The sequence below is a fragment of the Anticarsia gemmatalis genome, chromosome 10 (genome assembly GCF_050436995.1).
Source record: "Anticarsia gemmatalis isolate Benzon Research Colony breed Stoneville strain chromosome 10, ilAntGemm2 primary, whole genome shotgun sequence".
Taxonomy (NCBI): Eukaryota; Metazoa; Arthropoda; class Insecta; order Lepidoptera; family Erebidae; genus Anticarsia; species Anticarsia gemmatalis.
The window spans coordinates 13,132,996-13,150,768 of NC_134754.1; the positions used below are offsets into that span (position 1 = coordinate 13,132,996).

The window sequence follows — 17,773 nt, forward strand, 5'->3', positions numbered from 1 at the left end:
TTTACTTTTTTATAAATAATATTTTATAAATCACCTGAACCGAATAGAATGAAGGTTTTTTCAGAGTAATAAATAAGGAAGTCTAAGACACATTTCGAGATGGGATTGCAGATTTTACGTCTCTGACGGAATAATGGTAGGTATCTGATTATAGTTTTAAAAATAATACGTTCGGAAACTGTACATTTTTGTAGTAATGGCAATATTACAAAAAATGTTTTGTTTTGGCAACAATTTGCAACCGAATTGTCAAACGTGTTACAATTATAACCCTACAAAATTTAATTGACAAGCATTTTGCAAGTTCATAGGCAAACAACCTATTCTCAATTTGATAGCGTAATAGTTAGTTGTCAGTAATAAATAAATGGCTGTGGAGGTTAGTGACCGTCTATCGTTAGTATTTTTGTTATAGTTTAGCTACGACAATGCCTTACTGGTACTATGACAAGAAGGATCTGCAGAACACGCCCTCGTGTCGAGATGGGATATCCAATGAGACAGAGAATCGGTACAGGAAGGAGGGTGCGAGATTCATCATCGACACTGGGTCGAAGATGGACCTAGGTTATAACACAGTCGCGACTGGCGTTGTTTATTTTCATCGTTTCTACATGTTCCACTCGTTCAGAACATTCCCGAGGTACATAACCGCGTGTTGTTGCCTGTTCCTGGCTGGCAAGGTGGAGGAGACGCCGAAGAAATGCAAAGATATTATAAAAGTGGCGAAATCTTTGTTGACTGAGCAGAAGTTCGCTTCTTTTGGTGACGATCCTAAGGAAGAAGTGATGACACTAGAGCGTATCTTGCTGCAGACGATCAAGTTCGACCTGCAGGTGGAGCACCCTTACGGCTACCTGTTGAAATACGCCAAGTGTCTGAAGGGTGATAAGACTAAGCTACAGAAGATGGTACAAATGGCGTGGACGTTTGTAAACGACAGGTGAGGCTTTATACTCCTTGTACATGATAAGAAGTAGGTTTCAGTACTGTTGCATGCACTTGATACTTGCATTGATGTTTAAAGTCATTATACTTGAGGAGAGAGTAGCTTAGATTAAATTTGATTCATTGAATTAAGTTATACAAGATTCGTCTACCTTTCTGGTATTGCGAAATCCTCATAAGTTACCTGAATAGTCTTCTTAAACATTTTATAGAAAATATAACTTGCACTTGTCTAAATGCAACTTGTCTAAAGTAGCTGTTACAATTAAGTGGTTTTCAACAATTGTTTTCCTGTCTGTCCCTATGTATGCTTACATCTTTAAAACAACGGGATCTTGGTTCATGTTTTTCATAGATAGAGTGATTAAAGAGGATTGTTTATGTTTAAAAATTCGAAGGCATTTTGTAATATAACTTTTGAAACTGGGCGTAGTAACGCCGGCTGTTATATATCAGCTTAGCCTTTCTTCCAAGCCATGTTGGAGTCAGCTTCCAGTCTCACTGGATGGAGCTGAATACCAGTGTTATACATGGAGCAACTGCCTATCTGACTTCCACAACCCAGTTACCTGGGATATAACACTATACCCTTTGGTGCTAGTTACTAATAAACATTGTGTAAACTCTAATTAGTCATAGTGTTATGTTTTCTTCACTCATAAAACATGACTAATTAGAACTTGCACAACATTCATAAGAAAAACAGTTAATTTACTTGTAGAAATTAAATTAACATTTACTTTCCAGTTTATGCACAACACTCTGCCTACAATGGGAGCCGGAAGTGATAGCCGTTGCTCTGATGTTCCTGGCGGGGAAACTGAGCAAGTTTGAGGTGCTGGACTGGAATGGACGGGTCCCCAAGCACAATGCGTGGTGGGACATGTTCGTTGAAGATATCACTATGGAACTACTTGAGGATATTTGTCATCAGGTACAGTTTTAAACTAACAAGTTTTTATTTATGAAAAAGAAAAAGAAAAGCCTACTTTTCTTGCTAATAATGATTATTAGAACAGCATAAATGTCAAATTCTTTACTTTGGTTGTTCCAAGCATATTAAACAGAATCAGATGTATAAAGAATTTAAATGCGAGCTTGACATACAATAAGGTATTCTTGCCTTGCCAGTGGTCAACTGAAATACTATGAGGAAAGTTAAAATTTTATTTTCGAATGCATCAACTTGCTATATTTTACGATTACTTTTCCAGGTGCTAGATCTCTACTCCCCGCAGCCGCAGTCGTCAGGCAGCGACTCCCCCCCTCTACCAGCCAACAGCAAGCAGCCAAAAAACGAGAAGAAGCCCCTCTCCATTACACCGCCCACTTCAGTGTCACCTGTGTCCGTTATCGCCAGTAAGCCGGTCGTGACGCCCATCAAGAACGGCTCCGAGCTCAAGATCGAACCACCAAAGATGGAACCATTGAGGTACAGCTATCCAGCGTATCCTGGCCTGCCTCCATACCCCCCGGTTTATACCGCTCCTCCACCAACTATCCCTCCCCCACCCAGGTTACCTTTAGCAGCAGGTCCACCCCCTCCCTTAGTGTATACGGAACCTCCCCCGGCGCCCCCGTCTAGGTTCCCGCCAGTCAATGTCCCCCCTCCTAACTACTTTCCTCCACTCCCTGGAAGAGGGCCCCCGCCCCCCGGACCGCCCCCTCGCCCCTATTATCCGCCGCCGTAATATAAGTTAGGGTATTGTATAATTTTTTACCGAAATATAATGATAGATTTAATCTTGGTTGTTTTATTTAAAGTTATATCTTGTGAAAGACATATTTTGGGTAAACTACATCACTACCTTATATTTTCCTGTTACATTTCTTGTTATTTAGTTCATTTTTAAATGATCCTAAAGGGGAAAATAACACAGTAAAACGAAATAAAAACGTTTCTTAGTAATTTTATTGTCAGTTTTCAAAAATTTTGATGTTCCGTCTGTACAATACTTCGGCAGTAACATGTTAAAATAAAATACTGGAATATAACTGCAAGTCATAAATACAATCACAAAACACGATTAAAAACATTAGTGACTAAAATGTAAAAAACTTAGTGGTATTAAAATAATTTGTGCATACGATACAGTTTAGACGCGAATGTACAAGCTATAAACAATAATAATTGTATTAATAATAATATGGAGTTGCCATTCGACTAGAAAGGTACGATACACACAGTATGAACACATAACTGCACCAACTAAATATACAATACTGTATCGACAATACGAAGCTTTTGATAATCTCTCTTTGAAAAACATGTAGACCTTACTAATATTTATTAAAAAAAAAATAACTCATAAAATTTTGTCAAATTATTGATGTGTAATATTTTTCCTGCTTCCTTTTTGTCTGATAAGTGGTCACTGTTTTTAAATAATACCGAATTTAAAGGATTATAATATTAAGTTGTGTTCGCATTGCCGATACATACAAGAGATTTTCAAAATAAACATTTCGAAACTACAATACTCAGTAAAGACTGACTGACAATATCAACGGACTAACTTCGAACTCACTACAAAACAAGTTTAACACCAAACTATTCATATTTTTTCAAATAAACCACTGAGGATGCATTATTTTCAATATAAATAATACGAGGATTAACCTAATCATGAATTTTAATCTAAAATTACTTGACGTTATGGCTCAGGTTGCATACCCAAAAACTAAACTTACTTTATATTTCGATATGTTATCCTTTACTAAACCAATTAATAATTGTATGTATAGATTTAACTTCATTAAGTCATTAGTTAGGCTTTAGTTTAGAATATGTGTGTAGCAAGCCTTACTAGACCAATTTCATCAAAATTAAATGTGCTAGTTTTGTAGTATTTCCGAAGTGCCGGTGCATCGAACACAGTACACAATGGTATATCTAACTAGAAGGCACGCACGGTCGTCAGATCGTCGGTAATCTCTCACTTAAGGCACATATTATAACTTCACTTATTCTAGCGAGGCGGGATATCTAGGCAGTAGTTTATATATTCAATACTATTTACAACCACAAGAATTGAAACAACGACTTTTAATTGACTGTAAAGTAAAAAAAAGTCAATCAGCCTAGCCTTTTTTCCAAGTTAATATTATTTATTTCATAGGGAATAGGAGGTGACTTACTAACGTTTGCATACCTTTTATTCGGCATCAAAGCTGTTATCTTTAAGACAACAGTTGACACCGAAGCGAGACGTGATAAGCTTGTCTTACACACACTAGGGACATGTGATTAATGTGACCACGGTCAATGTAACCTGCGCCGAAACATGAGGCAATTGAAGGTGCAATAAGTGGCGTTGCTACTGACCTGGACAGTGATCTACAAACCATTTTATTGTGTCTAGTAGTTTAGGTGTACAGGACTCTTGTTTTATTTTTAGCATTAGTAGCTACTCCACTGGGTGCAGTGCATTCTTGTATAACAATAGATATTCAACATGCGAGAATTTTAAAGTTGATAATTAACTTTGATTATACGAGAATAATTAGTATTGATATTGTGTTTCAATTCTTGTGGTTGAATTATAATGCTCTGCGTGATGCAGATAAGTAAATATTTGTGACAAACGTAATAGGTCTAACAAGACAATATTTTTAATAAGTTTTAACATTCAATATAGTTCTTAATACAGTAATGTAGTTTTACTTATAAGCGTCGTGTAAACTAGTCATACAGTGTTTTGTCTTTTTCACTCATACATAGTTTTTAAATTGATTGAAAGTGACAAAACACTATATAACTAATCACAGTTTACACCACGTTTATTGGTAAGGCAGTATATATCTGTGTGTTCATAAAAAATGCTAATATTCTTTATTTCGATTTCCCACCTCAAATATTATAATACTTTCTCATTTTACATATAAAACGTAAACACTAAGTGTATATTATAAAAAAATTCAATCAACAATCACAAAACTCGGTATCTCGTAACTTTCTATACAAAAATCAATAAAAAACTGTTTGTTTATATATAATAAATACATAATATACAATTATCACTAGATGAAATAAGGTGGAACATGTGTCTCAGTCCATTGTCGTTCAATCTCATTGTAGATCTATGATCCAGTCGGTCGATATACTTATATACTATATTATTTATATATCTGTACAACAAAATTTATGAAAATTCACTCTACATTTCATACATAACCATTTTTAAGTTAATTCTTAGACAATCTCAAATTTAGGCAACATACATACATACATAATATCACGTCTATTATACTCGATAGTGTATTTTTCGCCATAAAAACGGTCTAATTAGTAAATAATGATATTTAACCATTTGCTAACCCTCTCGTAGTGAAATTGGGGTTAGGTTTTGAGTGTACCACATTGGCAGGTTGGAGGACTTTACATCTCTACAAGAACTGTTTAAGAACACTATTGCCCGGTTTCTGAGGCACATTAAAATTTAGCGGTAGTTTGTCTTTTCAAAATGTAATGTTTATAATATGAGCTTTATGCTATTGAATAGATAAACTATCGCTAAATATACCTCAAAAATAAAGAGACATGTAGATTTCGTTTACAATGTTTTCCTTTACCGGTAATACAAGTAATATGATGAAAACTACTTATACCACTCGGATATCACTTTACATAAAAAAACTCATTCTTTTTATGGAACTTAATTAGTTTTTTAGTACCTATATATATTATTAGTTATTAGTTATTTTTTTCACAATTTTGTTGCACAGATATTTAAAACGTTACATAAAACCATGATATATTACAAATATGTGCCTTGCGGTCAAATTACTTGATAATTTGCTTAAGGCGTGGTCGGTTGAGCAACTGTCGGCTGGCACTGTCGAATATTCGTGTTTATCTGTGCCTGGGAGGCTTTATGTCGGTATTGATAGTGTTACTAAATCGTTCACAAGTACGTAACAGTCAAAAGCTCAATTTTTTTAAGACAACTCCCGCACTATGAAATTATTGCTCTTGTGTCGCGGGGACTTTTTACAAACACACAAACAACGGACACAAAGAACAACCAGACTCAAAACAACTGTTTGTGGGTCGCACAAATAATTGTTTTGTGTGGGAATCGATCCAACGACCTCCTGACACAGTGGTAGTGGCGTAGTGACCTTAATCACTGCGCCACTGAAAATCACACACATAAATCTCTTTCGTTACTGAGTGATTGAGTGACTGACTGGGGATGTAGAGGAGCACTAAGAGAGGATTTTTGTAAATTCTACCCCAAAAAGAGTGAAATTTCATACGGGTAAAGCCGTAGGCGTAAAGCTAGATTTTTTATTAGTTAGATAGTATTTCGCCCATTTCGCGATTTTATGTTGATGTTTCATCACTGGAGTATACTTGTGAACGATATAGCAAGTTCATCATAAAAAGCTGTTATATCATTTGTTACAAATTATGATTATTTTCTACACTATTTAAATACTTAAAGTTATCTATCGTGTCGTTATAACTTTAATATCTTTCGTAGTTTTCGATCGGCACAAGAACTTAGCATTCATATGTGTTTTAGACAAGGTTTCATTGTTTAGAAAATATAATAATATATTTTTCTATTGCCATTTTGGTCTTATGAAGAATGTAAATATGATCACCAGCTCAGAAATTTTTTTAAAGATTTTATTATCAAATCAAAGATGTCTTATGAGATCACCATTGACATTTTTGGATGCTTGGAAATATTTTGATAAATAAGTAAAAAATCAGCTTTAAAATAGACTACATAAAAATGTATCTATGTTTTTCTTTAACCTGTTTGTAGTGTCCCACTGTTGGGCAAATAATTGATTTCAAATAGTATTGACTATTTTCGATTCAATAAAAATACTTTTTAAAAATGGAGATCATAGTTTCCGATATAAGGAGTAAGGAAATTCCTAGTTAGTCCACTAAAAAGTTATATCGAGGGATGCGTTTTTTCAGGGGAAAAAATGTTTTTTTTTAATGTTTAGGAGGATCAATCGAAATATAAGCTCAAGTTTGTGGAGTCATCATCTTAGTCTCCTGGCCGCAAAGCCTTTTCAAAATGGGTGGCTTACCCCAGAATTACACATAAAAAAAATTGCGTCCCTAAAAAAAGCAAGCGAAGGTCTAAAAATTATAAAATTTTAATGGACTATATCTATTTCTTGTCAATAAGATTTCATTTTAAAGTAATTCATTCAATGGACTATGCGTAATCTTGTCCATAAGATGTAATTTTTAATTAATTTGAAGTAAGTATGTTAAAAGAGTAGAGTATTCTTACATAATCATTTTGACTAGCTAGGCTAGTTAAAATTTCATTAAGGCACTTACTCAGTCCATTATTTTGCTTATAAATAAGTGTAGTAACCTCACAAAGATGCTTTTAGTACCATTCTTAAAGTATTATCTTTTTAGAGTACTATTCAAATATCTTTTACCCGGCTGCACAGGGGTCAATTTTCTAGTCACATTTCAGATTTTCTTTACAATAATTTAGTACTATATGTAAAATTATATAGTACTAATCTGAACTATAGTTTGTAGCTAAAGAACAATACTTTTCACGAAATATTTTCAATACACACAGACTATCTCGCCTGTAATACTCACAGGAGCAGGAAATACTCACATTTCTGTAAATTTCTCCTTCAGAAACCATACAGCTCTTGAGTCCACACTTTCTATACTATAGTTTTCAAATATATTTTCAAACTATAGTATTACTTGCCCACAGCCAGTTGCGGTCGGTAAACAATCTATGGGATAAGCAAACCTTGGCGCCGTCCATAGATGGGTGACCGATATAATTTGAACTGGGCGTCTCCGTGCGCAAAAAGTCAGTCCCGGTTGTTGTCAATAAAGATAACAGTCGTGAAGCCACGTCAAAGGCCTTCGGGCTTGAACAACATTAACACTAGGTTGACCACTAACCATACGATAAGAAGATTATTAATGAGTATGATTTTCTCCAAGGTGTGGTGTAATTCAGTTTCCTTGTTTATATAAGTCTTGATTGTTTCAAGTACTGCAGCAGCAGTTGGTGTAAGAACTTGTACTGGTGTACGTTTTGTATGAGGTTCGCTCGTTGTTGGTGCAGCATGCTGATCGTGCGAGGAATGTCCAGCTCCTGAGGATCAAAAAAGCGTCAATATAAATATCATTGGACAACTCACATACGGTCATTTGATTCCAAACTAAGCAGAGCTTGTACTATGGTAACCAAATAACTGATAAACATATTTATATACTTCTAAATACATACTTTTATACAAATAAGTAATTGACAACCAAACTCAGTACAAATACTCGTGCTCATCACACTTGTCCCGGGTCACGGGTGGGATTAGAATTCACCACATGAGGCGCTACGGTTATTGCGGGGAGGTGACCACTTTAACCAGTCTTGAAAGAAAAGCTACAATACCTGGTTATTATCCAGTATATCGTGTAACAGGTCTGCCGCGAGCGCAGTCCCGCTACGTCCCGCGCCTCGCTCGCAGCACAGCACGAGCGGCGCGGCGGCGCTGAGGCCGCGGCCGCGCCCCGCCGCGCCGCCCACGCTGGCGGTGCCGCACGGCTCACTCGCCAGCCGGAGACTGCTCATCTCGGATAGGAACGCTAGGGAATATAGTTGTACTGATAAGCAAGGTTGTGGAATGAAAGAGGATCTTAAACAATTTTATACGTGAAGGTTCTGATGCTTTTTTAAGCTTTTTTTTACGTAGTTGGTAATCTAAAGTGGAATTTGTTGAAATCGCAATTAACTAAGTTTCACACTGAAAAGTTAGAATAGACAAAAATATTCAGTTTAACTTGTCTTATACTAACACGAAAACCTCAAAAACTCAATAATACATAAGTAAACATTTTTCACATTATTCATATAAATGAAACATGATTCATGAAAAAAATATATGGCGACCCATAAAAAGACATTCCCAGCAAAATACGAAAAGCAATATGTTATGTTTGATGTATTGACTTAACTGTCACCTAACTCTCTATGACAACATTTTTTAACCCCCAACATTATTTAACAAAATTATTCGTCACGTACCTAGAAAGTCATCGACATCATCAGGCACAGTCTTGTTGTTGGGCCACCGCGCGTAGTGCACGTGCCACAGGTCGCGAGCACGGGCCCCGTATCGAACCCGCACCCGCACTGACGCACCCCACGTCGTGCGGGATGACGTGCCGCATGATATTTGAAACTGAAGTATACACATAGTAGTATACACATGAGATAATATTACAGTTAAGAACAGACAAAACTCATTTTTTTGGTAAAAAAATATGTTTGTTTTAACATTGAAGAGTAGATTCAGCTCTCAAATGACGAACCGAAAATTAATAATCGATAGCTTATCATATATTTTTTTACTCTATTTATGAAGTAAAAGCCTCGTTTGTAATCTTTAAAAGAGGCTGTTATGTATTCTTGAATTTCATTTATTAATTAATATCAATTCGAAATATGCAATGTAGCCTACAAGTTAAACACGTTTAAAGAAATAATAGTGCCAGTTAGAGGAAAAAACAAATCTGTATGAGACACAGAATAATCAACAAAGCAACACATGTGGAGTTGTCAAAAATATTTCACAGAAACAACTTAAGTAACATACCTTCCCATAATCAGTGGTAGTATTATCCTTAGGTAGATAGTGTGGCGCGGAGCCGACCCTGGCCAGCAGCGTGGCGCCCACCTGCCAGGCGCACTGCCACACGAGCGCGCAGGCCCCGCCGCAGGCGCAGGCCCCCCCCGCCCCCGGCCCCGCGCCAGCCCCGCCCGGGCCCGCGGGGGGGCGGGGGTCACCCACCTTGGCTACCACGTAGAAACGTTGCGTGCTGCCTACTGTCATCTGTAGAACATGTTAATTAATGTAAGTCGAATGGTATCAACATTCGCTTGCTACGCGACTGGTCGAAAGTTTGGGACATGATTGAGGATCCAAAACGTAGGTTTCATAAGGCTTCACATCAATATCCCAAGTTTAAGCCGCCAAGCGGCTGTGTCCTGAGTCCCTGCACTCCACCCAGGGCGCAGGTGTACGCGTTCTTCAATTATTTTTGAAAGCTGTGTGTCAGAATGATTATCACAGCTTTAGTGGTGGAAGCTTTGCATGAACGACCGTTCTTTGAAACAGTTTTTGGAGGAATTAAAGCTCCCCATACTGCTCTTGGGTGTGATAAAAACTTAAAATCTCTCTCTCCATTTTTGAAGAGCCCAGATGGACACTTCCAATTCCCAATTGAATAGAATCCGGTGGTAACATTAAATCAACATCCTTATATAAAACTATTCAAAAATATCACTGTAAGAAACAAAATCCTTATTTCCTTTGTATAATGTTATCAAAGGAAGTAATATTTAGATTACAAAACAAAATTTATTTATTCAATAAAGTGTGACAAGATAATTTCAAAAGTGCAATTACCTTGTTAGTTTAAATTACTTCATTGACGCAAGTAAGTACTTTAAATTATACAATCAGATAACAAATTTATATGAAAGTTATGATAATGATTTTATCTTTATAATACTAATTAAAGTGCAGACATAAGTAATACCTACTTAAAGAAAAAGCCGATTAATCAGTTCCGCTTTTTATTTGTTAATATGAGAACATAATATTTTATGAAGAAGAAAGTGTCCGTTCGCGACTTAAAGATAATATTAAAACGATTTTCTCGATTTTCCAGCTTTGTGAACTTAAATAGCAATTAGACAATCAGCCCCTCTATTTTTAAGCCCCTGATCCCAACAATCTATAGTAACAAAACTGCTAAACTGAATTAGACGAAATTTAGCAGCGAGACACCTCATAAATGAGGTTTAACTATACCTTGTATCGACTACAGAAATTATTGTGACTGTTGAAGTTTATTCTGTAGGAAAGGCCTATCTGATAATAATTAAGTAAAGGATTATTAGCCAAGTTTTTAAACAAAGAATTACTCTCGTATCTAAAAATATGACTGACTTATGGGCAACGCTGCGTTGCCCATAAGTGCGTTGCCAACGCACAACCGAAACTACAGAGCGTAGAAACTTGAAATTTGGTATGAAGATTCCTTAGAAAGTATAGAGGAGCAATAACAAAGAATTTTGGAAATTCCATTTGGTGAAAAGGGTGAAAACTTTTATATGTAAGATCAGCAAAAAAAATGAGAAATCTTAAGTCTGCACGGACGAAATCACGGGCTGCTTGTCTAAGATAAAATAGTTTAAAACCACTTACAGTAATATGCGACGCGTTAATATAACCATGTGGGTTATTAGGTGTGGGGTGCAAGCGAACCCGGTTGTCCTCGTACGGCAGGTGGTCCGACGAGAACCCGTTGAGCGGCGCGTGCTGCGGCAGGAGGGCGGTGCGGAACTCGCCCCCCGTCTCGCGCCCCTTGGGGATCTGCTCGAACGCGAACGATAGCTGCTCGTCCGTCATTTTGCGTTCTAGGATTTGACACTGTGGAGAAAATTTTGTATATTGTAAATTATAAGAAATTGTAAGACTGGCTTCATCGTGGTTAAATTAAACAAATTATACACTTTCCTTCAGAATTACTCTATTTCTTGGTGTAAGCCATATGAAAATCCATCACAAATATTTTGAGTTTATCGCGATTTTGAAGTGGATAAAAATGTTTTGATAAATATTAAAATTTCATTGACTATAGTTTACTTTCATTTTTTATAAAGTTAATGTCTATAGACCCGCCCCTTTTTCACTAGCAATACAACATAAAAGTTTTACACCATAATTTGAATAAAAAAAATAAAAAAACGAACACATACTACTCAGAACTATATATGATACACCCACATTTTGTTCAAAGAACGATGCTATCATAATTAACCATATAAATCAATTGAAAAGCAAAATCATAATCTATTTCAAGCGACGATTAATTACACTGCATTTTGTCACTTTCAATTAATTTTGAAACTGTTAACAAAACACTGCATAACTAAACCGATTTCACTCGACGTTTATTGTTAAAACAGTCTTTAAATAAAAAATCACATACATCCATATATTCAACAGGTCTGAATCGATATTTATATAAGTCCCTATTTCGTCTGAGCAGCATACTGTCGTACTAGCGCCGAGCGACTGAGAGATAACACGCAATATGAATGGTGACCACATATGTTTGTATCACTTGTTGATAAACAATTTATAGTGCTGTTTGTACGATATGATAGATGTGATTGTTTATTGGGTATTGTTTTGAATTCCTATTGTCCAAAATGTAATTAGTTAAATGGTTTGTGTTTTAGAAGTATGTTTGTAGTGAATTTGAATTATTTGATGTGGTTAAGTAATACTATTGAAGTAGAGTCGGTGGTTGTTAGTTAAAAACTGTTGTAGTTTATAAAATACAATTGTTTTTAGAATATTTAATTGTTTACACACACAAATGCTATTAGTACAAAATTCTCGTCTTGTAAAATTTTGTACGTATTAGATTTTTTCATAGTCCGAAATTCGTAGTAAAAAAACACTTTTTATTCTCTATTACACTTTTTATTTATCTAATTTGCATACTTCCTTTCAACTCTTCTTCAAAGTCCGTAAAAAGACAAATATACCATTGGGACGTGGCACAATAATACTCGTCGCACAATATTTTGCAATCAATATGATCAACTTTGGAAATAGCTAGCTTTCGAAATTTACATTACTGTATGTCAAATCAAAGGATTGTACTGCCGATTTACGATTTTAGTAACTTCGAAGTTTTGTCAAACTGACACGAAATATTTTATGTTCCAAAATTAAGGCGCTTAGTTAATTCCTATACAAATTGGTATCGAATTCAATACGGCCACTTTATGGCAAGATTTCTTGCTAGACCTACTGCTATAGTTCGTTAGTAGGTGTTGTATTGTTCCTACCATGGTCTCCTTGGTGATGCTGGGCGGCAGCGGCTGGAACTTGGCGAGGCCGGTGGACCAGCGGTGCGTGTTGCTGGCGGGCGGCGCGCGGCCCAGCGTGGCCGAGCGCGCCGCGCGCCCGCCGCCCATCCACGCGCCCCAGCGGCGACGCTTCTTCTCCTTCGACGAGCTGCTCGACTTGCTGGTTTCTGTCTCCACCGAACTTGGGATGATACATGATAATTAATTAATGCTATTACTTAATTGGGATTATATAGTAACGGGACCATACCGAGTCTTCCATGGGACCTAAAAACAAGATTAGGCCTTCATATCTAATTTTCATACTAAGTTAAGATTTTTACTAACACGAAAATGAAGCAATTTTTTTTCTAAACGCCATACTTAAAAATGTTTCCTTATTTCCTCTCGTCTTCATTTTAAAGACTATGCCGTCAATTTGACGACACGGCGACTTTCTTAAATATTTTATAAACTATGTTTTTGTTTCTTTTATATTTGATTTATTTTCCTGATCTGTTATTATTAGCATAAATTTCCATTAAAACCGTTAAAATATATGTGATATATGAGATTCTTTATGAATATTCTGTTAAAAGTATGAAACCCAAACCCCTCTAGTATTCAATAGGGCCTAAAAGTGAACATAAAAATAAATACATAAACTATTCTACAGTAATAATTCATAGAACCTTTGCAACAAGAAGCACAAATACGATATTTCACAAACACTTACCTATTAACAGTAGAGATAGTAGCATCAGCAGTACACGTGCTATCGTTAGACACCACTATCGACGTCACATTGTCCTTGCTGACCGCATTGATCGTGTTATTGTTCGACACCCGATGCGTAGACAAACTCTGGTAGGGGGTCTCGTCATAATCCTTCTCATCATGTAGAGATAACCTATCTATAGATAACGCTACGTTTTCAAATTCAGCCTCTCTGGATATAGACCGGGATGATACTGTGAGTTCTTTTGGTACACTCGTTTCTCTTACACCTTTGATTATTTGAGCATTCACGTAATGGCTGTCTGGACTGTCTATTTTAACAGGCACGTACGCGTTCGGTGAAAGGTACTTGTTAATTGTTGGATGACTGCTATTTCTCTCGTTTAGTCTCGCTATTTCATCCGTAGTCGTTAAGCTCTGAGCCCGATCTCTCATTGTTATCTTTCCTTCATTTTGCCAAGGTAATGGAACATTCTCATATATCGGTTCCGGCGTATCTCCTAATTTAATCTGCTGCGTTTGTGGCAACACCACATGCCTTTGATATGGCAACCTCGGCATCGGCATAGAGTACATTATATTCCCTCTTTCGTCGTATACTTTTTGTATGTTATCGGATATGTGATGTGGATCTATTATTATATGTGGTTTGGGGTCAATGACCGAAGCTAAGTTGTTATAAGTCCCGTGTGTCCCTGGCATTATATTAGGCCGGTAGTTTATATGACTAGGGTTTATATAGCCTAAATACTGTCTGTTTAGTGCCGTTCTGGTTGAAACTAAGTCCGGACTGGACCCAGACACATGGGAATTGATATAACCTCTATGGTAATTTAAAGCTTGGCTTGCAACAGCTAGATCTGGGGTCGAATTTGACGCTAGACCATTTGAGGGGTACGGAGGGGGTGGTTTGTAGACATTAACATAATGTAGCTGGTTTAAGTCTGTTTGAACATTAGGGTTGACGGCAAAGGGGTAGTTGCCCATAAACTTGAGGCCATAAGGGTAGTCTTCAGTGGTGACTGGCTGCGTATGCCTGGTGACGTCAGGGTAGTGTATCCGGTGTATGTCGGGGTGGGAGCCGTAGACCAGGGGCTTGGTGGTGTTGACCATTTGCGAGTGGTGGTGGTTCTGGTAGCGAAGCTGTGCCTCTGCTCTTTGTTGCTGGTATTTTTGTTGGATGGCTGTCTCGTAGTCTGGCGCTGGACGGTATGATGGGAGGAGTGCTCTGGAAGGGGAAAAATTATGTTAGTAAAAACTTGTTGTAGATTCTTCTTCTATTTAGTGTAAGACCAGTCTAACCAGGGATGCTGGCTTTCTGGTCTTTTGTTCTTCGGTCTAAATCATCTTTATTTTTCGTAAATTATAAAATGTAGTATGTCTTAGATCCGATGTAACGTTGTAGCACTGTGACAGTAAAGGTGTAATTTTTTGTAAACCTTCACATTTCTCGTACTACGTAATAATGTTTTGCTGTAGTCCTTTTACAAATATATAACAATTCAAGTTAAGTTCTGAGTGGGAATCGAATTCATGACGTTTGAGGACAATTACAGAAGTTTGGTAGCCACTCAAACATTGTGCCATGGTTATCGTCAACGACCAAACTACCAAGCTCAAAATAAATAATGCATAATACTTCAAATTCAAAATATCCTTCATATCGTAAACTTCGTACAAAGTATTTCAGACAGACAAAAAAAATTAATTGACTACCTGTTCTGAAGTAAAGGTTGTGGAGGTTGGTGATGATGCTGCTCAGCGAGCTCCAGGCAGGAGGTGGAGTACGCCCTGTGGGCAGGAGTGAGAGGCTCCAGCCGAGACACGCTGCCCAGCTCCCGAGTGTCTAGCTCCTCACGACTGTCTGATAGACCATGCTCCTGGGAGAAGAAAGACTATTTGAAATTTGGCAACTCATTAAAGACTGGCCAGGAGTTTTTTGCCAGGTCTTCTCATTGGCCCTACCTTCCGTACTGGCGGTAAATTCACTCTCTGTATCATTGACTATCATAACTGTTAGCAATTGCCTTAGATGAATAAACGATTTGATTTTGGTATTTCTATAAGTCCTCCTTAGAAATACCATCTAGAATTAATTTTCTTGTTGTTTTTGAGGCCCAGCAATACTAGATTCTCTTGTTACGAGAGACTTGAAATTGCCAGAGGGGGTACGGAGAGAGCCACCAATTGGTACTAGGGGAGGGGTCAAATGGGTGGGATATCGGTTTGTAGATTTTTCGTTTAATAAGCACCGAAATTTCTAAAAGCGGTGCTCAAACTATCTGTGATAGTAGTTAGTCGTTCAGCTAGTTGCAGTTAATTAAAAGTATTTATTTAAACGTTAACCATTTCTAAAACCAATTACGTTAAAAATGCAATTACTTTGTTTGTGTTTAAGTCTGAAAATATCATAAATATAGATTTATGAAGAGTTGTAATTTATTTACGATTCTCCAATTAAGACTCCAATTATAATAGAACGCGAACTGATTATCCAATCAACTAACCGAAATAAAAAACCGTACAACTCAACCGTACAACCGATAATCGCAATCTCATCACTGAATAATTGTTGCAAAAAACCGTAAACTTTCATAGTACAACACTATACGCATATAGTATGTGTGTGTGTGTGTGTCAGCCAAGCCTTTCTTCTAACTATGTTGGAGTCATCTTCCAGTCTCACCGGATGCAGCTGAATACCAGTATTTTACACGGAGCGACTGCTTATCTGATCTCCACAACCCAGTTACCTAGGTTATAACACGAAATCCTTCGGTAAGACTGTTTCTTAGACTTTGAAGCTTCTGTTAACGAATGTCAAAGATCTTCGAAAATGACAGCCGTGACCCACAATTTAACGTGCCTGCCGAATCATGGAGGAACTCGATATGTATAAGATGGTCACCCGTCCACAGAGCAACCTCGGCAAGAGTGGCTTAACCTCAGAGATCGATCTGCGATACAATACATACTTACCTCTAGAAACAGTAATTTTGCAATGGAAATTATTGTTGAGGGAATGAAATAAATCGAGAGTGCGGGATAAAACAAAAGCTCTTTTAAATCAACCCTCAAAATAAGCTAAAATAGGGTAATAATTTCGGACGCGAGTGAAGGAATTTCCAGTTTCGAGTCAGTAAAAAAATCCATTGACTTTTCTGTTACGCCAGTGAAAGAGTACTCGGTTGAGTGGTTTTGATGTTTTCCTACTGATTATCATTATTTATTACATTTCACGTTTTATTGCTATCGTTATATCTCAGTTGTTAATTTGTCCGTTATTTAACATTGATTGTATAATTTTATTACGTGCGAACCTTAAATTATGCATAACTGACTTGTTTAATAATACTAAAGCCCGGCTGTTCTAGTTCTATTATGTGTCTGTTGTTAGTCAAAGTCCATACGAGACAAGAGCAGTTATTAGTGTCTTTCCAAAGATAAAATCGTTCCCGAGACACAAGAAACATTTTTGTTTAGGTGCCCGTAGCCAGTTGTGATCACCGTTCGTTAAACGATCTGTGTTAAGGAAACCTTGGCGCGGTCATTCCATAGCTGGGAGACTGCATAGTGGTATTTGAACTGGGCGTCTCCGTGTTTCGGAGGACATGTAAAAATCGGTCCCGGTTGTTGTTAATTAAGATAACAGTCGTTAAGCCTCGTCTAAGGCGCCTTGAACAACTTTGAAACTTGAATGATTACTAACCATATGACGAATGAATTAATGAATATAACTTTACGCCTTTTTCTATAGGTGTAAGCAGAGACCAAATAAAGTAAAGGTCCCAAAATACAAGATTCATTTTTGACACGTTAGTAGTATTTTCAATGTAAAGATCCTATCGTGTAAGGCATGTAGATCGTCACAGATACGGCGCGTGCACTTTCTGCGCGGGCGCATAGCTCGCTAATTGTAATCAACGTAAACTGTCGCTCGCGGAGTGATTAACGATACGTGTTTACTCAACAAAAACACTGTTATATGGTGCATTCATGGTAAATATGTTAACTATGTGGAACAGTGATAGTTTGGTGGAAGTATTCGTCTCTCACGCAAGTGGTCGAGGGTTCAGAGCAGTGTCTATTCGAAGTTATATATTGAGTATCGTACTCCTATATTACAAATGCGATACTTGGAATGCTGTTAAACACTATTTAAAACTACAGAACGGATTGTGATGAGGTAAAAAATCGGATAC

At 37.1% G+C, this 17,773-nt stretch overlaps 2 protein-coding genes across 2 annotated transcripts in view; one reads left to right on the plus strand and one right to left on the minus strand.

Annotated features, from left to right (window-relative positions):
- The first annotated feature begins 330 nt into the window (after nucleotides 1-330).
- Nucleotides 331-2,691, plus strand: CycK (cyclin K). The gene is made up of 3 exons (XM_076119364.1): nucleotides 331-943; nucleotides 1,696-1,882; nucleotides 2,163-2,691. The coding sequence occupies exons 1-3, from the start codon at nucleotides 429-431 to the stop codon at nucleotides 2,637-2,639; spliced, it is 1,179 nt and encodes a 392-aa protein (XP_075975479.1). The 5' UTR covers nucleotides 331-428; the 3' UTR covers nucleotides 2,640-2,691.
- Nucleotides 2,692-2,842: 151 nt separating this feature from the next.
- Pez (protein tyrosine phosphatase non-receptor pez) overlaps nucleotides 2,843-17,773 on the minus strand; it is a 28,948-nt gene continuing 14,017 nt past the window's right edge. Inside the window, exons 4-11 of the mRNA XM_076119017.1 lie at nucleotides 15,288-15,451; nucleotides 13,570-14,799; nucleotides 12,834-13,035; nucleotides 11,176-11,400; nucleotides 9,559-9,795; nucleotides 8,988-9,144; nucleotides 8,355-8,548; nucleotides 2,843-8,057 (exon numbers count right to left, since the gene is read on the minus strand). Of these exons, the coding sequence (XP_075975132.1) occupies nucleotides 7,929-8,057; nucleotides 8,355-8,548; nucleotides 8,988-9,144; nucleotides 9,559-9,795; nucleotides 11,176-11,400; nucleotides 12,834-13,035; nucleotides 13,570-14,799; nucleotides 15,288-15,451 (2,538 nt within the window). The 3' untranslated portion in view covers nucleotides 2,843-7,928. The remainder of the gene's footprint in view (nucleotides 8,058-8,354; nucleotides 8,549-8,987; nucleotides 9,145-9,558; nucleotides 9,796-11,175; nucleotides 11,401-12,833; nucleotides 13,036-13,569; nucleotides 14,800-15,287; nucleotides 15,452-17,773) is intronic.